The sequence below is a fragment of the Eschrichtius robustus genome, chromosome 3 (assembly GCF_028021215.1).
Source record: "Eschrichtius robustus isolate mEscRob2 chromosome 3, mEscRob2.pri, whole genome shotgun sequence".
NCBI classification, from domain to species: Eukaryota; Metazoa; Chordata; class Mammalia; order Artiodactyla; family Eschrichtiidae; genus Eschrichtius; species Eschrichtius robustus.
The window spans coordinates 18,766,216-18,791,552 of record NC_090826.1 but is presented as its reverse complement, the minus strand read 5'-3'; the positions used below and the strand labels follow the sequence as shown (position 1 = coordinate 18,791,552).

The window sequence follows — 25,337 nt, the reverse complement described above, 5'->3', positions numbered from 1 at the left end:
CTCCTCTGCCCACCGCCCAGGCACGGGTCGGTACCTCCCTCTGCGGGATGTGCCGCGCAGGCGTCCTGAAGACGCAGCTTCCGTGGTCCTCCCGGCGCCCCGTACTGCGGTCTCTCCGCTGACACGTCTCTTGGGGGCGTGGAGGAGGCGGGGCCAGGGCGGGCCGTCGGTTCTTAAAGGGACTGGGCGCGGAGCTCGGGAGGCGGCGCCGTTCGAGGCAGCGCGGGGTCCGTGGTGCGGAGCAGGTTCGGGAGGCGAATGGGGGGCCTGGGCGGGTTTGCGAGGGACCGGGTGGTCCACCGGGCGCGAGGGAGAGTCTCGGGGGTCTGGGCTGCGTTCTGGGCAGAGTCCCGCCAGGGCGGACCCACCCTCGCTGCTCGCAGCTCCCGCTGCCTTGGCTGGGGTGGCCAAGGTTCATTCATTCCCGGCCGAGGCACCGCCCGAATCCCAGCCTGAGGCTCAAGTGCACTTGATAGCTCACGGCCCTGGGCCCCCTCCCCTCCATTTTACGGACTGGGAAAACTGAGGAGGCGACAGCTGACCGAGGCCACTCTGCGAGTCGGAGGAAGGCCGGCCTCACCAGCCTTCCTGCCTCCCATGGCTCCTCCGCCGCCACTTTCCGGGGGCCCGCACAGTGCGTGGAGCTCGGTGGGACGGGGTCGGGGGCGGCTTCAGCGTCAGGAGCAGAGTCCAGCGGGAAACAGTGGGGGCAGGGGGCGAACTGCTTGGGGCGAGGGGCGGGACTTTGAGCCTGGAGATCCAGATTCTAGCCCGGCCAGCACTAGCTTTGTGACTTAAGGCAATTACTTCACCTCTCTGACCTTAGTATCCTTTTTTGTAAAGTGCCAGTAGTAACACCTGCCTCATCAGGATGTTGGGAGAATTCAGGAAAATAATGCAAAAGTGCCCAATACAGAGCCTGGCACGCAGCGGGCGTTCAGTCAGGTGGGTCGGAGCTGGGTGAGCCCAGAAGAGGATTGACGCAGCTCGGAGGAAGGCGGCTGCGGGCCAGGCCGCCCGGAATGAAAGACCTCAGTGTCTTGAGTTTCCTCCCCCGCCCCCCTCCTCCGCTCCACCGTCTCTGCCCGTAGAGTTTGCTCAGGGCGGTGGTGCACACCTGGCAGTGGAGCCTGGAGCCAAGGCCACGTCTACACTACCCTGTTCAGTGCCCCCTAGAATTAGGCGAGATCCTTAGCTCCAAGCGGGGAGTGGCATCCGCACAGGCGGAACCAGCCTGGCTGACCTGGGGTGGGGCCCACTCCAGGAGTGCAGTGCTGTAACCCCAGAGCTGGGCTCAGCCTGCCTGGCAAAAGACCCCACCTTGAGGCCATCTGCTATATTTCCTGCCTCCTCCCAGTTGACCTTTGTGGGAGGGAGTCAGGGGGCTGCTTACCCCAGGAGGTATTAGTCACTGAACCAAGGAGCCAGTTTATACCTAGTGATGGCAGAGGGACTGGGAAGGTCTGAGTCTGAGCAGACAGAACCCCTTCCTGGGCTCTTGGAGTCCCAATGCTGCTGCCTTGTTTCCTTCTGTCCAGAACTGTCCAGTCCCCAGACACCTCGGGGAAGGCAGCGTGGAGCCTAGGGTTCCATCTTCCCAACTCCCGGTCAGCTATGGCGCTTGTGCCTCAGTCGTCTCCCCACCTGTACCATGTGGCAGGCCTTTAAAATCACCTCATCTGACCCTCACACTACCACGTGATAGTTGTACAGTTATAAACTCCATGGTATAGAGTTGGAAACTAAGGCCAAGAGAGAAGTGGTCTCCAAGGCCTAAGGCCAGAAAGTGATGGTATCCAGTCTTGGACCAGGGCTGACTCCAGACCCACCCAATTACCTAGGACGCACCACTGCCTCCCTGACGCCAGAGTCCAGATCGAAGGAGGCCCTGAGCAGGCAGCCTTGGCCACCTCTGAGTCTCTGTCCTGGGCCAGGCGCGATGGCAGAGAAGGTGCTGGTAACGGGTGGGGCTGGCTACATCGGCAGCCACACCGTGCTGGAGCTGCTGGAGGCGGGCTATGCGCCCGTGGTCGTCGACAACTTCCATAACGCCATTCGTGGTGAGCAGGTGGAGGGGTGCTGGTGCTCCCAGGGGGATGGAAGGGAAACCCTGCGTTCTACCCCCGCCTCCAAGAGATGTGTGTCCGGCCAGTCCCTTGGGAACCCAGCACCCCATCTCCTCTGACTTTGATGGCCTCTATGTGCCCAACCAGGAGGGGGCTCCATGCCTGAGAGCTTGCGGCGGGTTCAGGAGCTGACAGGCCACTCTGTGGAGTTTGAGGAGATGGACATCTTGGACCAGGCAGCCCTACAGCGTCTTTTTAAGAAGGTGGGTGCTTGGCAGGCAGACAGGGGGCATAGCCAAGGGCCAGGCCTGTAAGCAACCTCTGACCCCAGCTTTGCAACCCTGCAGCACAGCTTCACAGCGGTCATCCACTTTGCTGGGCTCAAGGCTGTGGGCGAGTCGGTGCAGAAGCCTCTGGATTATTACAGAGTTAACCTGACAGGAACCATCCAGCTCCTGGAGGTGAGGCATGAGGCGAGGACACAGACACTGTGAGGGCCCCTAGCCGGGTACGCACTGCCAAACACAGTGGCAGAGCCCAAGCTGTGTCATCTTCGACAGGTCTTTGCCTCTCAGCCTCAGTCTCCCCTTCTGTACATGGGAGCCCATAGCTCAGCCCCACCCACCTGGGAGGTGTAAGGGGGCGGGAATAACGTGTGAGGCAGAGGCCACTGACGCCTCCCCTCCATGGGCAGGTCATGAGGGCCCACGGGGTGAAGAACCTGGTGTTCAGCAGCTCGGCCACCGTGTACGGGAACCCCCGGTACCTGCCCCTGGATGAGGCTCACCCCACAGGTGGCTGTACCAACCCCTACGGCAAGTCCAAGTTCTTCATCGAGGAAATGATCCGGGACCTGTGCCAGGCAGACAAGGTGAGGGCCCCCTTTGACTCAGCCGTGGCTCCGCTCACGGACCCCTCACAGCCCACGCCCGCGAGCCTGAGGGTGGGATCCGGATCAGCCTCCACCGAGGAGGAGGCTGGGGTTCAGGAAGCAGCAGTGACTCGCACAAGGTCACACAGCACTTGCAGGGAGGGCCCGATACCCTGCTCCTTTCTAGGGATAGAGAACCGGCAGGGTGGGCTCTGGATTCAGCTGGGACACACAGCCTGCACCCCCAACTCCCATCGTCTGACCTGCGTCCCACAGGCCTGGAATGCAGTGCTGCTGCGATATTTCAACCCCATAGGCGCCCACGCCTCGGGCTGCATCGGCGAGGATCCCCAGGGCATCCCCAATAACCTCATGCCCTATGTCTCCCAGGTAAAGGAGAAGGGAAAGGAAGGGGGTGGCCCTAGGCTTGAGGGCTACAGCTGGTGCCAAGGTCCTGGGAAAAGCTAACCTGACCTCCACCCCAGGTGGCGATTGGACGACGGGAGGCACTGAATGTCTTTGGCAATGACTATGACACAGAGGATGGCACAGGTGAGCCCAGGACCAGGAGGAGCCAGGAGTGGGAGCCGGGAGGGAGACTGAGGCGAGGCAGGGCAGAGACTGTACTGAACCCAACACCCAACCACCTCCTCCTCTGCAGGCGTCCGGGATTACATCCACGTCGTGGATCTGGCCAAGGGCCACATCGCGGCTTTGAGGAAGCTGAAGGAGCAGTGTGGCTGCCGGGTAGGAGGAGAAGGGAGGGAGGGGAAGGAGACGGAGGCCTGGACCAATGGGGCCCAGAGGGTAGTAAGTCCAGCCCCCGGCACAGTCCCTGTTCTCCTCTCCGGACAGATCTACAACCTGGGCACAGGCACGGGCTATTCGGTGTTACAGATGGTCATGGCCATGGAGAAGGCCTCGGGGAAGAAGGTAAGCTGGCAGCCCACCCTGACCCACCCCCAGCCCCTCCCACTAACCTACGTGACGGGCATCCCAGCACCGCCCTGTCTCCTCAAGCCTGCCTTAGGACTTGATGCCTGAGAGCGAGACCCTGCTCTGGACCTCCATTTCTTGAGGGCCTGGTCAGCAACTTGGCGGGTAAGGCCAGGGCCAGCTCAGCTAAGCTACAACCGTCCGCTCTCTTGCAGATCCCGTACAAGGTGGTGGCCCGGCGGGAAGGCGATGTGGCTGCCTGTTATGCCAACCCCAGCCTGGCCCTCAAGGAGCTGGGCTGGTCAGCAGCCTTAGGGCTGGACAGGATGTGTGAGTGCTAGCCCAACCCCTGACCCTGGGTGCTGGCCTGGCCCCTGGGAGAGAGTCAGGGGCTAGGAAAAGGGCACCAGGGGTCTGGGCCTGCCCACTCCAGGCTGTCCGAGGTGCTGCGGGCCCTGCACTCCAGTGTGGACCCTGAGCACAGACCTTGCCCCATCACAGGCGAAGATCTATGGCGCTGGCAGAAGCAGAATCCTTCAGGCTTTGGCGCGCAGGCCTGAGACCCTCACCTACCAGGGACCAGGAAAGGAAGAGAAACAACTGCCTGCTCTCCAGCCTCTGGCAGGAACCCAGGGGCCTCAGAGCCTCCCCTACCTCAGACCCCAACTGTGCCCACTCAGCCCACCAGGCATGAGGCCAAGGGCACCACTGACCAGGTATCAGGGGTCTCTATTCCACAGGGTCCAGGAACCCAGGAGGACCACCAAGAAAGAGCAAGTGGGGCGAAGCAGGGCCCTGAGACACACAGAACGCCCTCCCTCCCAGGCACTAATTTATACTGCTACGAAGGAGCTTCCCAAAGTATTTAAAATAAAGTTTTCTTACACTGGAGCAGATTCTTGCACATGATCACACTCTACCCCTTGGATAGAATCATCCAGGCCTAAGAGTTGAAGCAATTTCTTTAATTTTATCGGAATCCAGACACAACAAGAAAAACACCCAAAACTACATGGAGACAGAAGACGAGACATGACTCCTCCCCACCTCCCCCCGGCCCTAGAGTGGGGACAACGTGGGGTGAGGCAGCTGGGGGAGACCTTGAGCCTCAGTCCAGCCCTGCAGGCTCCAGGCCCGCGGGGGCGGAGGGTAATGGGGAGGCAGGGCCCAGCCCCCAAGTCAGAATGGCTGAGGGGAGGCCCCCCCGAAGGACTCCGCCCCGTCACCCACACTCCTGCGCAGGGGCAGGGAGCCCACAGCAGCAAGGGGGCCCGGGCCACGGACACATTCATGATTGAGAAGCAGCTGGAGTGGAGGCAGGAGAGACACGATTATCTGGGCAGAATCAGCTGGCGGGAGAGGGTGGGAGGTGGGGCCTGGGAGGGCCCCAGGGGCCAAACCCTGAGGTCACAGGAGGGGCCCAAAGTGGGGCTAGTGAGTGAGGTCCTGAGTGAGTGGGTCAGCGGCTGGGCCCCTTTCTCCCGCTGCCTACAGCCCCTCCAATACTGCTGCCAGGGGGGCCCCCCCTCCAGGGAAATGGGATAAGAAAGCAGCCCACCCCGTGCGGCAGACAGCCAGGTGGCTGAAGCCAGGAAGGGAGGCCCGGCCAGGCCTTGGCCTGCCTGCCCCAGAGGCCTGTGGGAAGAGGAAGGGTCCAGGAGGGTGAGAAAGGGGCTCGACCGGCTCAGATCCAAGATGGTGCCGCGCGTGCCAAGTCCCCCATGAGCTGGGGGACCGCGCTGGGGGCCAGGAACTGTAGTTACACAGGAGGCAGCAGCTTCTCAAGAAACTCCTTCACAGCTGCCATCTCCTGGGGGGGAGGGGGGGGCATTGTGAGAGGCTCCTGGCCGGAGGGAGGAAGGAGAAGGGCGGGAGTGGGAAGCAGCCCCTCAGCACTGACCTGAGGACAGGAGCTGTGCATGACACCGGGATAAGTCTTGAACTGGACCCTGGCGGGTGTAACAACAGACCGGAGCTTCTCGGCTGTCAGGGCCCCAAACCGTACGGGAACCATGGGGTCCAGCTCCCCGTGACACTGAAGGATGGTCAGGTCCTTGGCACTGCCGTTGGCTGCCTGTGGGCCAGACGGGACTCAGAGAGCAAAGCCAGTGCTTGGGCACAATCCCCCAGCCTCAAGGAGACAGAGGGCAGGAGCGGGGTCGTGGAGACACTCACCTGGGGGAAGGCCCGGTGCAGAGGCAGCCAACAGCTCAATGCCACAATGCCAGCCAGAGGGTGGGGGCAGGTGAGGGCTGTGTAGAGGGACAGGGCTCCACCCTGGAGGAAGGAGAGAATGAGGGGTCATGAGGGCACAGCTCAGCTCCCACCACCCACCCGCCTCTCTCTCCCCTCACCTGTGAAAAGCCTCCCAGGACGATCCGATTGGCAGGGATCCCATTCTTCATCTCATGCTCAATCAAGGCCTTGACTGGGGGGAGGGGGCATGACTGGGTGGAGGGAAAGCTGCCAGAGGGACCCAAGGAAGGGAGCCAAACAGAGGTATTGCCAGGCACTTTCCTGGGCGGGCAGAGGGGGAGAGGGAGGATGCCGAGGAGGGGCTGGGGCCTTACTGTTCTCTGCTGCCTTCTTAATGCCAGCCTCGTCCTCTGGGGCATCTGGACTCAGCCCCATCAGGTCAAACCTGGAGAAGCAGAGGCATTGGCAGCTACTGGGAGACCTGGGCTGGCCCCAGGCAGCTCCCTCAAGCTCCTATTCCCCCTCCCCAAACTCACCAGGAGGGCATCACCATCTTCATGTTGAGTGTCACAGGGATCCGAGGCCTGGGGAGGGACAGCAAGAAGGGCCGTCCTACTCAGGAGGGATGAGGAAGCCACAGCAGAGAGCCCAGGTGGGGGCAGGGCAACCCCCTGGGGAACCCTCCCAGCAGGCAGGGCCTGTGTTTAAGGTGTTGCCAGGCAACCTGCCACGTGGGGCTGGAGGCTGTGGTTGGGGCATCAGCAGTAGCGATGGAGAAGCACAGCCCAGCACTCGGTGTGACGGGGTTCCAGCTCAGTCGGTGAGTACTTGGGGAAGGGGTACAGGGGGTCCTGGTTCTAGGAGTCTCAGGTCTAGGAGGCCTTGGGGCTGGGGCTGGACCCTATTCCTGAGGGTTCCACAGGAATGATGAAGGCTGAAAATGGCACTTGTGACTGCTCTGGGCCCCAGGCCCCAGGATGCAGCCGGCAGGAGAGAACAGGCCTGGGACCACAGGACCACCCCCCATCCTCAGCCCCTCCCTTGCTGGGGTGGCACTCACGCATGGGGACAGATGTACTTGACGTGAGGGAGCCGGATAGTGGAGAGGGCGTCAGCCCAGCTGTGCCTGTAGGAGGGAAGAGAGAAAAGGCACCAATGTGGAGAGGGAGGAAGGGAGGGCGCAGGCCTCTCCAGTCCTGCCCGCTGGGCCCTCCCCCACTTCCCCAGGAACACCCCCTCCCCAGCTCACTCACCCTGTGTCTCCAAGGCCATGTAAAAAAATAACCTGGAAAAGGATCAGAGATGGGGAAGAGGGCAGTCACCGTCCAGCTATCACTCTCGCTCTGTCCAACTTCTGGCCACCCCTCCCTCACCCCCAAGGACCTGGAGGGGAACTGAGGTGGCAGTCAGGCGATTAAGCCCCTGCCTCCCGGCTGCAGGCTGCTCGCCCTCTTCTCACTGCCACCTCTGTTTTCCCCACGCCCCCTCCAGCCAGTTCCCCAGCCGGCCCCCTGGGGGCTGCGTGGGTAGCAGAAGACCCTTACCGCAGCTGTTTCCCGCTCAGCTCCAGACACAGTGGCAGCATCGGTGAGCAGGGGCACAGACATGGTGTTACCACACATGCACTGCAGGGCTCCACGGCTGGGGCCTGTGCACATTCGGGGCAGCGGTCAAGAGCAAGGCCAGGAAGGGGAGAGAATCCTGACACAGGAGCAGAGCCTCAAACCCAGGGCGTAACCGGGCCATCAGCCCTCCGCCACACCCCAGGTTCTATCCTGGGCACAAAGAAAAGCCAGGCAAGAAGTCCTGGGCCCGATCAAGTGGGCAGGAAGTTTGCCTTCACTCCAGGGCTGAAAAGCAGGGGCAGCCATCCTAGTGGCCCTGCTTCTGGCCCCCACACAGCCTGAGGTTGCTGGCGGTGGGCAGAGGCAGGGCTTTGGGGCCGTGGGGCAGGGGAGCCAGGGCATCCCCTGCTGCCTTCTCCCCACCTAACACTCGTTGGCAGGTAACTGCCTCCTCTCCCTGCTCTCCAATCATCCCCCTTCTCTAGAGCCCTTGTGTCCCCTCCTCCCCACAACTCCCGGCCCTACTGGGAAATGAAGGGAAGGAAAACTGCCGGGAAATATGCTTCCAGCCCCTACCCTCAACCCCACACACATTTTCTCCAACTTCCCTCCCATCCAGCCCCCGTCAGCCTTCTGGCTCAGCCCTTCTCAGAGCCCCTGGGAGCTGCCCATGTCCCCAGAAGGCACACAAACTCCGATCCACCACCCACCTCCTAAACAGTGCCCCCCGCCCCCTTGTATGAGGCCACCTGCGGCTGCCCACTGACTCCAAATAGGTCCCTCAGCTCGACCATGCTCTCTCTGGGACTCCCAAACACACAAAAGAATGTCAAGCTGGCTGGCTCCTCCCGTCCTTAGCAACCTCCAAACTCCCCGGCAGCTTCTGCTACCCGCCCCTAAGTGCCGACCCTTCCGAGCAGCGCCCACCCCTCCCACCCCACCAACTGGCTTCCCCCTCCCCTCTCCCCCGAGCGCCCCTCCGCACAGTGGGATCCCTCACCTCTGACCCTGGGGTTCCTCTTCCCACACAGGAATGCACCTTTTGTCCTAAGCTGAGATTCCCTTCCTTCCCCACTGAGCGACTTCCACCCCTCACCCCAGGCCCCTCCTCTCAAGAGTGGTGCCTTCCCCCCTGACCTGGGGTCTTCCTCGCCACAGTAAAAACTCCCACCCTGACCCATGGTCTCCCACTCCCCACAATGGGAACTTCTGTTCTGACCGAGGGTCGCCCTCCCCACGGTGACAATTTCTATCCTGACGCCGGACCCGCTTCTGCCCACAAAGGGGCGTTCTACCTTTGACCCTGGAGAGCCCCCGCCCCACAATGGGATCCTCCACTTCCGACCCTGAAGTCCCTCTCATCACACCGGGACCCCACCTTCCTCCCCCTCTCTACCCCCAAAGTCCCCCAGACCGGCCAGCGCCTCCTCGCACCTCACTCCCCACCCCCATCCCTCACAACTGCGGTTGCCCCTCCCCACTCGCCAGGACCCTCGCGGTGGGCCGATGCCCCGCCAGTGCCCTCCCCGGGCCTGCTGGCCCCGGACCACGGTACCTCCACTCCTGGGGGTTTCGAGACCTCTCGGGCGATTCTCCTCTCTCTCCCGCACAGACACTCACTCTTCCCCCTCTACCGCCCCCGCCGGAACTTCCGTTCGAGTCCCGGGAACCCAGCCATCGCGCTGCCGGAAGTAGCCTGGCCAGCGGTACGGAACCCGGAAGTGGGCGTCGGGGTTTCTTCAGATAGGAGCTGCCATGTTGGGTACGGTGGGGCCCACTCCCCATAACCAAGCCACGGAATCTCCGGCCGCATCTAGACAGTGCGTCCGTGGCTCCCACTTGCTACCACCACCCGTGCGCCTCCTGGAGGAAACCTGTCCTGAAGGAGAGGCATTCCTCACACTAGCAGAGTTTCCCACCTTCCCATCCATTACGGTCTTGGGTATCCACCACTGGCCCTCACGTCCTGTGCCAGGGTCATGGATAAAGTCATACACTCAGCTGAAAAGACACTTTGAGACCATCTAGTCTTCCAATCTTATTTTAAAGATGAGGAAACTGAGGCTCAGGGGAGGGAAGTAAACAGCAACCTCAGGATTACACTGTAATGCTGCCTCTGCACCTGCTTCCTGAGCTGAAAAACGGTGACCATAACCACCCAGCTTACTTCACAGCTTTGCTGTTAGGCTCAAATGAGGCCGTGTGGAAATGCTCTGTACGGTGTAAAATCACAGTGTGAGGACATAATGACTCTGAAAAGGACCCTGGGAGAAAAGAACACTGGCATCAGCAGTGTCCGAGACAACTGGTCAGGAATCGGAAGTGTTGTCTTAGCTCTGCGCACAGCAAGCAATACCACACAGACAGTGCACAAAATACCGCCATCAGCGCGCTCCAGTTGTTAACAAAGAGGGTTTCATTTGGTCACCGAGTCACCCTTTGCTCCTTGTGGCATCGGTAAAGTGGAATGGGGCTCAGGGTCCACATAAAGGCCGGAAGGGGAGGCAAACTGGGTTGCAGGACCATGTCCCTGACAGAACCTGTGGGCATCTGCACACAGGAAATGAGTCATCCCTCAGCAGCTTAGGACTCGTTTGCCCAGCTTAATGTACACTGGTTTTTTTTGAACTGAAAGAAAACAGTATACCTGGAAGCTCAACAAAGCACTTTTTCCCAGGCTAAGAGGCAGTTTGGTCTTAAGTGCTCAGCAGGTCACAGAACAGGAAAACTTTCCGTCCAGAGGACCACAGCAGGCCAAGGATCCAGGGGTGGAAAGGGGGTGAATGGATGAGGACAACACAGTTGCTCCCACTCCCAGAATCCCTGCTGGGTCTGCTTGTGGAAGAATACACAATTCCTCCTGCACCCCAATCACCTAAGACACTGTGGCACTTTGAGCAAATTCTTCAGAGTGAAGCTCAAATTCAGAGGCCTTGTCTCAGAGGCTACCTGTGATTAGTGCTAGTGGGATTAGTGGTTAGTCTGCTCTAACACTTCTAACTTTATTTTCCCCCTACTCCAAATTAAAACATAGCCCTTCTTTATCTCCAAATGACCCAAATGAAATAAAGAGGCTGTGGCGGAGGAGTGAGTAGGACCCTCAGTGCATCGAGAATTGTATTTGCATTCTGGTTGATTTCAGGCTGCATTTTTAGAAATTCTGAGGCTCGGGCAAGGCTTGGTGGTGGCAAGCTTTCCCCAGGATAAGCTGGAGAAACAGGCTAGCAACGGTGTGGGCCAATCCCTCAGAGGCATTCTCTCAAGAGGATTAAATTCAACAGTAATTTCCATTATCAAGTGTTTCTATTTTCTGCAAAGGAGAGAATAGTGACCACTTCAAATCCCCTCTTTTAGGATACTTAAATTCTGTCCAATTGCCGTACTGACTTTCAAAACTTAAGTCCAAATTCTTGGGTCTACCTTCAGACCTTACGTGCTGCTCACTTCACTTTCCTCACCATCATTTCTTCCGAGGAGCTCCAGAATCTGTTCTCCCTTGTTTTTGTAAACATCACCTCACCACTTACTTCCTTACCTGAGAAATGGAATATAAGGTTTTTAACCTCACCTTCTTCTTTACAAAATGTGGGTGGGTGGGTGTAGGAGCATTTTTAGCCTACTGTACAGAATTAAACCTGACCTTTCCTGGAGATACTGATCTACTGTCGATTTAATTGTGGCACTTATCATCTACCTAGTCCAAAACAACAACAACAGATTTCAAAGTTTCATACAGTTCTCAGTAAAGGTTTCATAAGTACTACCAAGAACTCAGAAGAATATACAAACATTAAGTCTGGCAAGGATTTATTAGGAAGCTTATTAGTCACAGTGAATAAAAAGCCATGAACAGAAGAACTGAGATCTCCAAATTCTGCCACTGGGCTTACAACACTAGTTAGAAGCTAATAAATATTAAGGATGTCCCAAGAGGAATCTTATCTAAGTCCCAATCTTACCCCGACCAGGATACCCACAAACACAGAAACGATGGCCATGCTCTCCTCAGACTGCTTACCTGGTTAGCAGGAAAAAAGAACTTCTTCTCAAGCTATTAAGCATTATCAGGAGATTCTTGTTCTTCTAACTATAACCATGGGACACTAGTGCACGACAGACAACTCCAAGCTGGGCAACTTGACAAGAATGTTGAAAGATGACAGGGAGAAGGAGCAAGCAGGGACAAGTATTTCTAGTTGGAGACCCTCCTGATGGTTAACACGAACACAATGCTGAGGCTTCAGAAAGTTTACTGCAGCCCAGGAAGAGTCTCCATTTAAAAAAAAACAAGTCACACAAAAATCCTGCCACAAAGCAACAAGACACTTGGGATCCCATGGCCACATTAACTGGGAAGGCAGGCATTATCCATGACTGCCAGGTGCTGACCACCCCAAGACCCAACTTCTGCAGGGCCCCATAGAACCATGATTGTCCCTCGGCACCCACACGACCCTTCCCGGGGGTGTGGTGTCTTCCGTAGGTCAGGTTTCTGCAGCAAGCCCCAAAGACAAAGCTTGGCAGAGGCTGTGGCAGCCAACTCTCTCTGGAGCCCCATCTCTCTGTGTCTTTCCCAACAGTAGGTCGTACATCTTCACTGACACAACGCCTCTGTGGGAGCCTTGGCCAGCCCTTAGGAAATAAAGTGTGTCTGTGGGGTAACCTGATGGACCCTGTGGTCAGCTGGGTTGGCCGATGCTTCATAATTGCAGATGGTCACCTCATGTCGGCGAAGCTGCAAGAAAATTGAGAGGCTGGGTCAGCTGGCCATTGCCCAGACCACACAACGGAGTGGTCCTTATTCAGGTTCATTTCTAGAAGTCATCATCTAATCTCTTCCCCGTTCTGATACTTTTTATCCTGAGAAGCCTGGGTAGGAGCGAATCAATGATTCACCCCATCACTTAGAAGAGTCATTCCTCCACTATAATGGAGGCACCATGTGAAGAAGACCTTGTCTATCTTGTTTATCACCCTATCTCTGGTGCCCAGAACAAGAAAGGTTACCAACAATGTTAAATGAAGGAAAGAATTTTAAGGTGAAAAACTGCATTGATATCAACTGTATTATTTCAACCCCCTTAAAATTCCTATAGCCTGTCAAATGAGATGGACAGTTGACAGTGATGAAACCAAGAAAAACTAGACTGGGAGAAACCAATGTCTCACTTGCTCTTTTTCCTTTCCTTCAAGCTCCTACTACCACAGCATGCAGATATACAAACATATGTACACATATTAGAGGGGCAATAATACTTCCAACCCCATCTTACCTCAGTCCATTCTCCTCTCAGGCCAATATAAAAGACCTTTGTGGTATCGGCTCCAAAGTTTTTTGAAATATGAATTGAGAGATGATAGACATTTGAAAAACGAGAAATTCTAGAGGATGAAGGAGTAGAGAGAGAAGACAACAATAAGAGTTCAGTGAGAAGCTCACTACCATGTCAAAAAAGTCAATTCCAGCTCCATCTTGCGGTAAAACCCAGGCAAATGTCAGAGAACAATCCTGGGGTCTTACGTCTCATCCTTCTCCTTTGGGCAAGCAATGAATACAGTGAACATTTACTGAACATCTGCCAGATCTTGTCCAAGGCAATAGGGACAGAAAAATGAATCAACACTGCCCCTGCCCGCAAGGAACAGGAATGAGAAATGCTGTGCGACCACGCAGGGATCTGAAAGCAAGCTCAGTAGGAAAATGAGAGAGGTAAGGTGGTCACATGTAACTTGGCTGCTGTAAGCCCACTATGCAAAGAGGAATTCTGAAAACATCTTTCCTAAGACCATACTAGGAGCTCATTCAAATCTGTCAATTGCTTCCAGGTTAACAAGTCTGTGGCTTGCACTGAACCTCTGCCAAAATTTGACCAAGCCTAGGATCAGGCCTCTCCACTGTTCTAACTTGTTTCTGATGCTAAGGAAGCAGGAGATGGGCCAAAAACAACTGCAAGCCCACTAAATGCTAATGCACAGATGCTCACTGCAAATGAGGGAGCGCCTGCTATTCTCAGAAGCCAAAGAGTGGAAGAGAGGCCCAGTGCTTACTTTGTAGCATACTCTAGTTCTCCCGTAAGATCCCGGTTCAGACTAAAGGTCTGATCTGGCTCCCTGTCTGTATCATCAAAGCTCATCTGTGGAATGTTCTTGTACCTGAGAAAGGAAAGGGGAGAAAAATCAAGAAATGTGCATTATCACATTTTTCAGGTTCTCAGAACTTCCTACTGACTCCTCAACTGCCCTCGGTTCTATCAACAGGAGATCAAATTTTGGAAATGGCATTTTACTGGCATTTATACACAAACATCTTTAATCCAACAAGAGCTGAGAACTGCAACATAAGCCAATGGCAGCTCTGAGTGGGTTAAGAGCGCATGAGAAGCAATACACAAAGCGATAGCTCAAACTGGGTCACATGCAGCAAATGCATGGAGAAAATAAGCAACTCAGCACATTCAGACCAAGCTGGGGATGTTAAATAAAACAGCTTACTCACGGGGAAAAAATACTTTGGCAGAAACATCTTAAACACAGTTAAGAGATAAGATCAGGTAACCCAATGCTCAAGCATTTTTCTGTGTTCAAAATTACCCTATAGTATACAGAGTCATCTTACAAGTCTTAAAAAAATACAACTTGGGGATTTCCATTTTGAAGAAAGCACAAAAGGCCGCCGGCTCACAATGGGCTTTGGAAAGTTAAGTAAAACTGCTAGTGAAGAAACAAATTTTCAAAGACGTATCTTAGAAACAGCAGTCTCCTCCGTAACTCACAAATTCTAAAGGACTGGGCCACACACACCTCCAATCTCTAGAGTGTCTTATTACCACACCCACATGGGAGGGGCCTAGATATTAGCTGCAGCAAAATGCAGGTAACACAGGAAAGCAAATGTTTGCTTCAAAGTGTTTCTAAGAATGATGCACAGAATAATAATAATAATAGTGAACATTTATAAGCAGCATTATGAGAGGCAGTATAGCACTGTGGTTAAAAGCAGTGTCTCTGGAGCCAGACTTCCTAGGTTTAAAGCCTGGTTCTGTCACTGACCAGCTGTGTAATTTTGGGCAAGTGATTTAATCTGTCTCTTAGTTCATCATCTGTAAAATGGGGATAGTGATAGTACATATCCCATACAGTTGATGTGGATATTAAATTGAATCAATTCTAAGAGACACACTTGTTAAAAAATTTTACTATGGAAAATTTCAAACATACATAAGAGTAAAGAGAAAAATATAATGAATCTCCATATACTTATTACTGAGCTTCAATAATCAAGATCATGCCAATTCTGCCTATCAACCCCATTTTGTTTGTGTTTGATATTCTGAAGCAATCTCAAACGTATCATTTCATTCACAAATATGTCCGTATATATCTCTACAAAGTAAGGTCTTCGTAAAAAAAAAATATGATACCATTTTACAATGAACAACTTAACCATTAGCAATAATTCTTTAATATCATCTAACACCTAGTTTGCGTTCAAATTTCACTGATTTAAGGTCTCAAGTTAACTTTTCTGAATGTATCAGTGACATGTCATAGTTGAACAGATACTGCTTTTTTCTTTATCAATGGTACATAAAATAATGGTGCATTTTATAATCAATGACATCTTAGATTTGCTAAAGTGCAAAGTGCTTAGAACTGAGGGCTCTGTAAGTATTTGCACCTGCCTTTCCAAAACCAGGCATATACTATGGAATTCCCTGGCGGTCCAGTGGTTAGGACTCGGCTCTTTCACTGTTGAGGGCCCAGGTTCAATCCCTGTTCGGGGAACTAAGATTCCACAAGCTGCGCAGCGCAGCCAAACTCCCCCGCAAAACCAAAAAACAAACAAACAAAACGGGACACATCCTACGTTCCAGATTTATTCTAAGCTCTTTACATGTTATAGCTCATTTCTTTCCACAGTCTTAAGAGGTTCAGACTATTATTGCCATTTTACATATGAAAACGTTGGGATATAGAGAAGTAACGCCCAAAGTCATGCAGCTAGCAAGCGGTACAGCCAGAATTTGAACCCGAGTATTTACCCCAGAGCCCCCTCTTCACTACAACGCAACATGGATGTCTAGTCTTGTCCAGTCAATCCATCTCGCAAGTAAACAAGTCCCAGAAAGAATCAACTCAAACATACTTTGTTTCCTTACAATGATTAAATATGTGGATTTGCTTTCAAATTCATGTTTCTAACATTCAAATAGTGTCCATTTCTTAAATCTCTCATTTAAATTGATCAATTTTTCAGAAGAACTTTTTATGTAAAGTTCTTCTCATATTTGCTTCTCCAACCCTCAGAAAGCAGTGTCCCCTCCTTCTAGAAAGGCTACGCTGGAATAAGGCAACTTGTCAGAAAGGGAGTACTAGCTCTAGTATCAACAGATTCCATGTTACAAGAGGTATATAGAACTTTGCTAACTAAAGGCCGTGTAAACTCAGATGGAGTGCTTCCATCTCAACAAAACACACAGAAAGATTGTAATTGTCTGAAACAGCAAGGGAAGATGTTGAAGCTAACCCCAAGGGTAGACTCCTTAAAGATCATTTGAGATCTGCAGCTGGGTTATTACGAAAACTGCAAAGTCATCAACAGTTGGCATTTATAGGATGCTCTCTGAATGGTGCCACAGCAAATACTTTGAAGAGAGACAAGCTGGTGGCCCTAAAGATCCTTAATCTAAAAATGCCGTTAATTCAGGAAGAGATAAGTGTATTCCGATGCAGAACAAACATGAGGCTTTTTTTTAAGAGAGGGAGGGGATATTTAACCCAGTAAAAAGAAAAAGTTAGACTATTCTGGAATAAAGTGCTACCAGAGAAAAGAGAAAAAGGGATAGGAGCTTCTTGAGGGCCTAGACCCTTGCCACTTACAGTCTCATCTCAGAGGGGTGTGAGTCATCATCTTCTCCCATTATAATGATACCTTTGAGCTTGACATTGCCTGTAAATCTGCCAGAATGCAAAAAAGAGGGTTGTCAACCTGGGGTTCAATCTCTGCTGAGCTGTGTGACCCTGGGCAAGGCCCTTCCCCTTACTGGGCTTCAGTTTACTCATGTGTCAGACCTGTGCTAGATAATTTCTAAGATCCTGTCTGCCTCTGGCATTCTTTGGTTCTAAAAAATTTACCTTGACTTCTCAGTTATCTTTTAACAAATACATCTTTTTTGCACCAAGAAAGCTACTCACACCCACCTCAGTAATTTACCCCATTTCCAGAAACAGAGGTGTCCTCTTGACACAACCATGGAATGAATCCTGATAAGGCAAGTGGGTACAGCCTCTTTAGCCTGAGGCAAGCACCAAAGAAATACTTACGGAATATTAAACAGAAGCTCTTCATCTGCATCACTTTCAACAAACTGGAGGAGAGAGGGAGGAGAGAGGGGAAAGCAACAAATATTTGCTGAGCGCCTACGATTTTAGGCATCTTCCACCCTGCTTTACAGCTGGAGTGCAATGCTGATAGTCAACCGCCCTCAGTTTTCCAGCACTTATTAACTTCCAGGACCGACTAGCCTCCTGAAATTGTGTGCAGAGATCTGTGCCTATGCGGTCCACAGCTTTCAAATGGCTCTACGCCCCACAATGGTAAATACTCTAGATAGGATAACGTGCTTCATCTCCCGAGGCTGGTCTTCGGTCTTCATCAGGTGATAAGTGAAATCAGGCAGCCACTGGGACCAGTGGTCAAACGGTAGGGAAAACGCCCTGATGGCTCATCCTCCCTCACTACCCCCCGCAGCCCTGGAACTGAACGTTGGCCGTGTAAAGCAAAGAGCCCCTTCCCGTCTCTGGGCCTCAGCTCGTCTACCTACAAAACGGGGAGATTCGACTCTGTTCGCCTCTCACAGGGCTGGCAGGAGACGGGCACGGGAAAGCGCTTGGCAATCGGGCCGTGGTTATTTTTAACTTCAGAGATGAGGCTGACAGAGCAGACGGGCGGCCTGAGGCCCCGCGCGGGTCCCCGCCCGCCCGCCCAGGCCCCGGAAGGCCCACCTTGGAGCGGTCGGTCCGCTCCTCCCACGGCTTGAAGACGCCGCGGCCGCTGCCCTCGCGGCTCTCGTTGAGACACTGCAGCCGCTCTAAGTCGATGCGCAGGTACAGGCCGTAGGCCAGGCCGCGCTGCTCGGGCGGCTCCTCACGTTCGGCGGCGCAGCGGCAGCCGCCCCCGCCGTGACTGTGGCCATGCGACATGGCGACGCCGCCTCCCGCGCGTTCCCGTGCCCTGCCGCCGCCGCCGCCGCCCGCGACTCGCTCGTTTCGCTCCGGCCGCCAAGCGCGCCGCGACCGCCGCGTCGTAAAAGGCGCCCCTGTGCGGCGCAAGCGCGTGAGGAGAAGAGGGCGGGGCTCGGAGAGAGTCGACGTTTGCTAAGGCGCTTCCAGGGGCCGGGAAATTAAGGTTGACTCTTTCAGTCCCGGAGACGGTTGCTATTGCAGTCCCAGCTTCACAGATGTGGAAACTGAAAAGCAGAGATCAAGCTGGTGTTCCGAGTAAATGGTGGGGCTGGGTTTCGAATCCTCCTCCTCCTTAGGCTAAAGTCTGTTTTCTTTTCGTTTACCACCAACGTTTTTTGGGAGCTGGTGGCGCAGTGATAAGGCCCTGAAGAGTAGGGAGCACAACGTTATCACTGCCGCACATGTGCATGCTTAGGCGCTTAGAGCTCACAAACCCACGTTCATAACCACTTTCTTCACAGTGGGCTTAGTGGTCGAGACCACAGGCTTTATGGACAGCTGAAGCTGGAGACAAGTCCTGGGTCTGTTATTGACTGTGTGACACCCTGAATAAGTCATGTTCCCCATCCTGAGACTTTTTGTTCCTCGTCTGTAAAGTGGGAATGGTAATATCTGTTTCATAGGATCTCAGTGAGTATTAAATGAAATAATGCTCTTCAAAAACTCAGCATAGTGGCTGACACATGGTAAGAATTCAATAGTTGAGTCAGATCTTGGTTGAAATCCAAGCACTGCCACTTACTAGCTTTGTGGCCTTGGGCAAGTGATTTAACCTCTCTGAGTCTCAGTTTACCCCCTGTAAAATAAAAGGATTGGACTAGATGACCTTTAAGTGCCCTCCCCATGTGATGTTTCAGAGCAGTTTTTTCAAACGGCTGGTTGTGACCCATTGATATGTCTTAAAATCCATTTAGAGGACTGTGACCAGCATTAAAAAATTAAATAGAATAAAATAGAAAATTCAGAATGTATTACACATTTTAGTCTCCACTTACAGAACTTTTGTTTCAGCTTCTTGTATACTCAGGTGCAATTTAAAATGTTTTTCATCTTTTGGGTTGAGATCAAGAGTGGAAGGCCGCTATTTAGAGTTGAAATGATTCTGGTTTCGGGGTAGTATGCGTTCTTACTTCTTGGTGGAGACGGGGAGAGATAGGAAGTTGAGAGAGTTAAGAGATACTTTGGATAGCCCCTACCCTTCACTCTGGCTCTGAAGTATCCAGACCAGACTCGGGGCTGGAAACCAAAATAAACATCCGCTCAAGTTCCATTCAGAAATATTTTGATGTCCTAGTTCAATTCTTTGTGAAGCAGACAAGCTTGGTTCTGGTTCAGATAGCTCAATGTTATGACTTATTCCTGCTTTCACATTACAGTTTCAGGGAAGGGGCCTGGCACGTGCTAAACTAAACACTTAGCAAATATTTGTTTAATAGAGTGATACACTCAGTAGCCTTTCTTTGGGAAGACTGTATCCCACTGCAGGACTAACCCAGGCCTTCTACTCACTTTTGGCTTCTTTCCTATCATTTGCATCATTGTCATCCTTTAGTGATTTATCGAGCAGTGTGTGCCAGACATGGTGCTAAGCACATTATGTAGTTCATGTAGTTCATCTCAGTTATTTGTCACATGATCTTTAAGAGATAGGGAGTGTTACCCAATATTATCCCCAATTTGAAGGTGAGGAAAATTGAGGCTGAAAGAGGTAAATTAACTTGCCCAAGATCAGATAAGTTTGGGAAATAACTAGGTTTTGAGCCTAGTTTGTTTTCCTGAAACAAAAAGGTATACATCAAGTAAATATGTTGTATCGATTAGCTTATACCATGTAACAAATCACCCCAAAACTTAAAATATTTAAACAACAGCATTTATTATTTCTCATGCTTCTGTAGATCACCTGGTCAGTTCTTTTCTGGGCAAGTTGGGTGGGCTGATTAGTTAGGAATAGCCTCACTCACAAGTCTTGTTGATGTGGACGGTCTGCTGAGGTGATGGCCACAAGTCTCCAGCAGACTACCGGAACTCAGACACATTGTTGCAGTTGCTGAGTTCCAGAAGCACAGGAGGGAAGACCCAATTGCACAAGCACCTGTTAACCATCAACCTCTATCATTTTTGTGAATGTCCCGTCAGCCAAAACAAGTTTCATTGGCCAAATCCAAATTCAAGGGTGGAGAGATAGACTTCACCTTTTAATTGGAAGAACTACAAAATACTGTGGCTCCCTGCTCTTCCGCCCCCAATAGACCCATACTGGTTATCTTTTGTTGTGTAACAAATTACTCCCAAATTTAACCGCTTAAAACAACAGTCGGCATTCATCTCACAATTTCTGCAAGTCAAGAGTTTGGGAGCGGCTTTGCTGGGGGGCTGGGGGGTTCTGTCTTGGCTCTCTCACAAACCTCAAGTCTTCTGAAGGCTTGATGGAGCTGGACAATCCAGTTCCAAGATGGTGCTCTCGTATGGCTGGCAAGTTGGTGCAGGCTGTTGGCACGAGGCTTCACCATATAGACTGCTCCGTAGGACTGCTTGAGTGTCCTAGTGACATGGTGGCTGGCTTTCGCCAGAGCAAGTGATCAAAGAGAGAGCAAAGTAGAAACCACAGTGTCTTTTATGGCCTAGCCGTAGAAATCACATATTGTTGATTCTAAAATATTCCACGGTTCCATAGGTCAGCCATATTCAGTGTGAGAGGGAACAACATAGGGTGTGAATACCAAGAGGTAGAAATCATTAGAGGCCCCCTTGGAGGTGGCTACCACACTACCATACATGTTAAGTAACCACTGAAAATGTCTTTAAATTTCTCTTACATTTAATTGGTAATTTGGATGAGGATAGAATCTCTCAGAATTTTGAAGCTGTTGCTCTGTTGTTTTCTAGCTTTGAGAAATACAGTGCCATTCTGATGCCTGATTCTTTGTGTGGGTTTCCCTCATTCCATTTCTGGAAGCTTTTAAGATCTTCTTTTGGTCCCTAGTATTCTGAAATGTAATGCTGTGGCTCTTTTGTCATTCACTGTGCTGGATACCTGGCAGACCTTTTCAATTTAGAGACCCTAGAACAGAATGTGAGCATACAGGTTAAGACACCTGCATGCCTGTGCACAAGGCCCCTTGCAGGGACACATTTTAGGGTAAGAGAAGAGGGGTGGGGCTATGGCCCTGTTCTCTCCCTTTCCACCACCTTCTAGTGCAGAGCTCCAAAGGCTCAGAAATCTGAAGGTGGCCTCCAGGTCACTGCGAAGGTTCATTTGTCAAGGTAGCAGAAAAGCTGTATTTTTTGTTTGTTTGTTTTTGGCCAGGCTGTGCAGCTTACAGGATCTTAGTTCCCCCACCAGGGATCAAACCCCGGGCCCACAGCAGTGAAAGCACAGAGTCCTAACCACTGGACCACCAGGGAATTGCCTAGGCTGTATTTTATTTAACTGTTCGTTAGCTCCATTTATAACTTTTTAAGTACACCACCATTTATTTGTACTCTTGCCTCAATCCCGCAAATATTGAGTATGGCCTGCTGGGCAAGTCACTTAGCCTCTCTAAGCCTCAGATTTGTCATATATAAAATGGGAATAATAAGAGTACCTACTCTGTAGGGTTTTATTATGAGGGCGATATGAATAATGTATGAGAAAGGTTTGGAACAACATCTGGTGGGTTGGAAAAGTGTAGATAGTGTCCATTACTTATTGTTAACCAGGCTTTCAGCTCAGCACCCCCGTCTGGTTCAGTGGGAAATTGCAATTGCTAAGGGGGTTGGATTTGGAAGAAACCAGCTCTTGCAAGGTAGCCTGGCTCTGATTTGCGGATAATGCCTTTTGCCTCTCCTTACTCTGTCTGCCTCTTCTCTTGCACTCCTGTGTTGCAGGGATGTCTGAGGACAAATGGGAATTCTCACCGACTTCTAAGACTACCCTGGGGCAGGTAGGAAAAGCTTCCGATTTTTTCTTTCTCCTACTCCCAGGTTCATCTGCAAACATTTCTGTAGCAAAAGGACTGCTGAATTTGTATCCACCTTCCCTTCTCTCCTGTCTCAATTAAGCTGGGAGAAATGAACTATTTTTCTGTCACTTTCGAATGCTTCCTTGTGGCAAACCGAGAGTATTGTACTAATAATAGCTAATAACCATATGGCACTAATAATGTGCCACGCACTGTCCCAAGAGCTTTACTTATATTGTTTTTTAATCTTCATAATTATAGGTGTCCTATTATTTTTATTTTATAGGTGAGAAAACTGGGGCACAGAGAAGCTAAGTAACTTGCCCATGGACACACAGCTGGTTAGTAGTGGAACCAGGATTTGAACCCAGGCAGTGGGGCCTCCAGAGGCTGTGCTGAGGCTAACCACACTGAACCACCTCCAAATATTAGTTAACATTTATTAAGTACTTACTCTGGTGCAAAGCTGAGACCCCAGAGCTCAGGCTCTTAACCACCATGTTATGCTGCATGTACCAGCTAGGTTACATTGGACGAGTCATTTTCCTCAGAGCTTCAGTTATAACAAAAAATCCTTTACTAAATGCCCATTCCATGTTGGGTACTTCACCTAATTCATCACTGACATCCTGGCTGACATGTCTTGAGCTCTTTTTATGTTCCAGGCACGATTTTAAGCACTTTACATGTTTTAACTCATTAAATCATTATATGATAGCTCCACAAGGTTGGTGTATTTTCCTCATTTGGGGAGGAAAACATTGAGACACAGAGAGGTTAAGTGACCTGCTGAAGCTTGGAAGTGTGGAATTCAAAGCTGGGTGGCCTTGTGGAGTACCTGAGAGTCCAGGCTACTGTGATTGCCTTTGGAGTTAGCAAATATTTCCAGTTCTCTGCATCAAGGTGCATGGATGGATTGTACTTCCCTGTCCCCTTGAATTTAGGTGCAGCCAATGAAATATGATGGAAATGATGGATGTCACCTCTGGATGTAGCTTAGGGTCCAGTGCAGTATTCTTAACTTGCCTTGAAAATCTTAGAAGGCCTCCCTCAGCCTGGGTCCCTGCGTGAGGATGACATAAAGCAGAGCTCCAACAGACCCTCAGTGGACATGTAGTGTGAGTGAGAAACAAATCTTCGTTGTGTTGAGCCACTGAGATTTGGGAGTTGTTGCCACACCCGAACCAAGTCCAGGGTTCCTTAACCTCTTCTCTTTCTTTGCTTTGGAATAATTTAAGTGGCACTGGTATTATCTAATCTTTAAGGTTGAGAGAATTCTCCTATGAAATCTTAGGCCTGGAGCTTTTTTATAGGGCAAGCTCTACAACTACTTTCTCATTTTTTCTATGGTAATTAGTCTGTTTAAATTTGCCATTTCTATACGGGTCAATTTTGGTAAGTTGTATTTTTCTGGAAAATTATCCACTTTATATAGATTTTCTGGGTTTTAAATACTGGGAAATTTTACATAGAAGTCTAGATTTCAGTCTTTTCTTTAAAACTCGATGACGTGGCAACACTGGGCCCTGCCTTCTGCCTGGAAACAATCAGGTGGAGCTGTGTAAATAGCCCTTTTTCCTTCTGTTCCCACCACTTCCCACTGTCTTACACCAAGCTTCTGGTATTTGTGGCCCCTGAGATAACAAGAAATTAGGTAGTGTCTGCCTTTTTGGTGGTTGTTAGGGGCTATGGTTTAAGGGACCTGAAATAGATAGGAGTCCAAAACCAGAAAAGCTGAACTAATCCTATCTGGGGCAGCAGGGGCTAAGATTTCAATTATCAGGAAGGACTCACTGACCTCAGAATAGTCCTTATCTTGTGATCCTAAAGCTTGAATTCCTGTCAAGAGAAAACAAAACTTTGCCTTTCATTCTGCATTTAGAGGGAATGAAGGAAGGACAGTAAAATTTATTGAGCTCCACTTCTCTCATTGAATCCTTACAAGAATTCCTGTGAGGTGTCATTATTCCCATTTCATAGATGAGGAAACTGAGGCTCAGAGAGGTGTCACAAAGCTGAAGAGTGGTGGAGCCAGGATTTGAACCTGAATCTCTTATCCCAAAGCTCATGCGCTGTTTTCCCACTGCACGAGGCATTCCCAAACCAGGCTGCTCATCAAACTCATTGGGGGAGGCCCATAAAAAAAGTACCTACTTCCAGATCCTACCTCTGACCAATTCAGATTTCTGCAGTGGGGCCAGAAATATGTAAACAATGATTCTGGGAATTCCCTGGCAGTCCAGTGGTTGGAACTCCGCACTTTCACTGCTGAGGGGCCGGGTTCGATTCCTAGTTGGGGAACTGGGATCCCACAAGCCACGTGGTGTGGCCAAAAAAACCAAAAGAAAACAATGACTTGTGTAGTTATTTGATTACTGTCTCCCCTACTAGATGAAAGCTCCATGAAGGCAGAGGCCATGTCTGTCTTATGCAGTGACACAGAGTGGGGACAGCACAGTATTTGTTGTGTGACTGAATATGCAGGCTTCCCAGCCCTGACACACAGGCCAGCTGTGAAAAGCTTTTACACTGTTTGTGGAAAATTCTCTGGAGCAGTTCTCAAACTTTAAGGAGAATTGCTTGGATTCTTTTTTTTTTTTTTTTTTAATGCACATTCTGGGGCCCCAACCCCAGAGATTCTCTGCTTGCGAAACATGGGTATAGCTATATAAAACTTTGATGGCTTGAACTTTCCTCAGAAGTTTCTGAAAAGAGTTGAGACGGTAGGCATCACAGAAAGAGAAATCTGGGGGCCTGTGAGGACAAACTGCCTATTTCACCAAATAACCAGATTAGCCAAATCACCAGGGAGACACTCAAGTGGATGTGGAACCTTAGTGGAGAAACCCTGTGAGAGGGGCATCTGTTAAGGGGATGAGCCAGGAAGAGGATTCTTCTGGACATCAGTTACACGAAGCACAGCGAAGTCATTCCTAGAAATGATTAGGGTCTTGGCCTGGGCATCTTTCTGCATTGGAGGTTGGCTTTGTTCCAGAAGCCTAACATTGGGTATGTGTTTGCATGTGAGATGGGAAATGTGACTGAGAACATGTGCTTGGAAGTCAGACCAACAGCACACAGCACCACTGGTCACCACTGTGTGACCTTGGGCAAGTTCTTAATTTCCCTGTGCTTCAGCTTTCTCAGTTTTTAAATGGGGGCCGTGACAACCTACCTTATAGTACCATTGTGATAATCGAGATATGTATGTATATGAGACCGTGGTTCCTGGAACATGGTAGGTATATAACCAGTGAGCTCAGTTACTCTTACCTGACCATGAGCGCCAGACTTGACTGCATGTTACTCTGTATCCCAGGGTCTAATACAGGTCCCTGGCTCAGCAAATGTTGAATTAATGAATAATGGACAAAGGGCTAACTTATAGACAGCGGGTAAAATCATCCATCGGATACCACATTCCATCATTAACTTCAATGCATAGTAATTTGTAACAGTGAGCATTAGATCCAGTAAAGAATTGGGAAAAATAAGTCCAGACCATACACCA

At 51.1% G+C, this 25,337-nt stretch overlaps 3 protein-coding genes across 9 annotated transcripts; 1 reads left to right on the top strand and 2 right to left on the bottom strand.

Moving 5' to 3' along the window:
* The first annotated feature begins 185 nt into the window (after window positions 1–185).
* GALE (UDP-galactose-4-epimerase) lies at window positions 186–4,767 on the top strand. Of its 5 annotated transcripts, XM_068537782.1 has the most exons (12): window positions 218–245; window positions 844–945; window positions 1,842–2,060; window positions 2,214–2,329; window positions 2,414–2,527; window positions 2,761–2,937; window positions 3,214–3,327; window positions 3,423–3,489; window positions 3,599–3,684; window positions 3,793–3,870; window positions 4,089–4,203; window positions 4,375–4,767. In XM_068537782.1, exons 3-12 carry the CDS (start codon window positions 1,940–1,942, stop codon window positions 4,431–4,433), a joined length of 1,047 nt encoding a protein of 348 aa, XP_068393883.1. In that variant the 5' UTR covers window positions 218–245; window positions 844–945; window positions 1,842–1,939; the 3' UTR covers window positions 4,434–4,767. The 5 variants fall into 5 exon arrangements, with proteins under 5 accessions (XP_068393884.1, XP_068393882.1, XP_068393886.1 ...); XM_068537783.1 differs by lacking the exon at window positions 844–945 and having other exon boundaries at window positions 186–234; XM_068537781.1 differs by lacking the exon at window positions 844–945 and having other exon boundaries at window positions 190–245.
* A 56-nt stretch (window positions 4,768–4,823) lies between these two features.
* LYPLA2 (lysophospholipase 2) lies at window positions 4,824–10,265 on the bottom strand. 3 transcript variants are annotated; one of them, XM_068539150.1, is made up of 10 exons: window positions 9,190–10,265; window positions 7,614–7,770; window positions 7,323–7,354; window positions 7,130–7,195; window positions 6,606–6,653; window positions 6,444–6,514; window positions 6,228–6,301; window positions 6,049–6,150; window positions 5,774–5,947; window positions 4,824–5,683 (listed from the first exon to the last, which is right to left on the bottom strand). In XM_068539150.1, exons 2-10 carry the CDS (start codon window positions 7,725–7,727, stop codon window positions 5,633–5,635), a joined length of 732 nt encoding a protein of 243 aa, XP_068395251.1. In that variant the 5' UTR covers window positions 7,728–7,770; window positions 9,190–10,265; the 3' UTR covers window positions 4,824–5,632. The 3 variants fall into 3 exon arrangements, with proteins under 3 accessions (XP_068395251.1, XP_068395252.1, XP_068395253.1); XM_068539151.1 differs by having other exon boundaries at window positions 7,614–7,717; window positions 9,190–10,246; XM_068539152.1 differs by lacking the exon at window positions 7,614–7,770 and having other exon boundaries at window positions 9,190–9,262.
* A 1,159-nt stretch (window positions 10,266–11,424) lies between these two features.
* PITHD1 (PITH domain containing 1) lies at window positions 11,425–17,940 on the bottom strand. The gene is made up of 6 exons (XM_068539153.1): window positions 17,640–17,940; window positions 16,959–17,002; window positions 16,515–16,592; window positions 13,683–13,787; window positions 12,908–13,016; window positions 11,425–12,369 (listed from the first exon to the last, which is right to left on the bottom strand). Exons 1-6 carry the CDS (start codon window positions 17,835–17,837, stop codon window positions 12,268–12,270), a joined length of 636 nt encoding a protein of 211 aa, XP_068395254.1. The 5' UTR covers window positions 17,838–17,940; the 3' UTR covers window positions 11,425–12,267.
* Window positions 17,941–25,337: the final 7,397 nt, after the last annotated feature.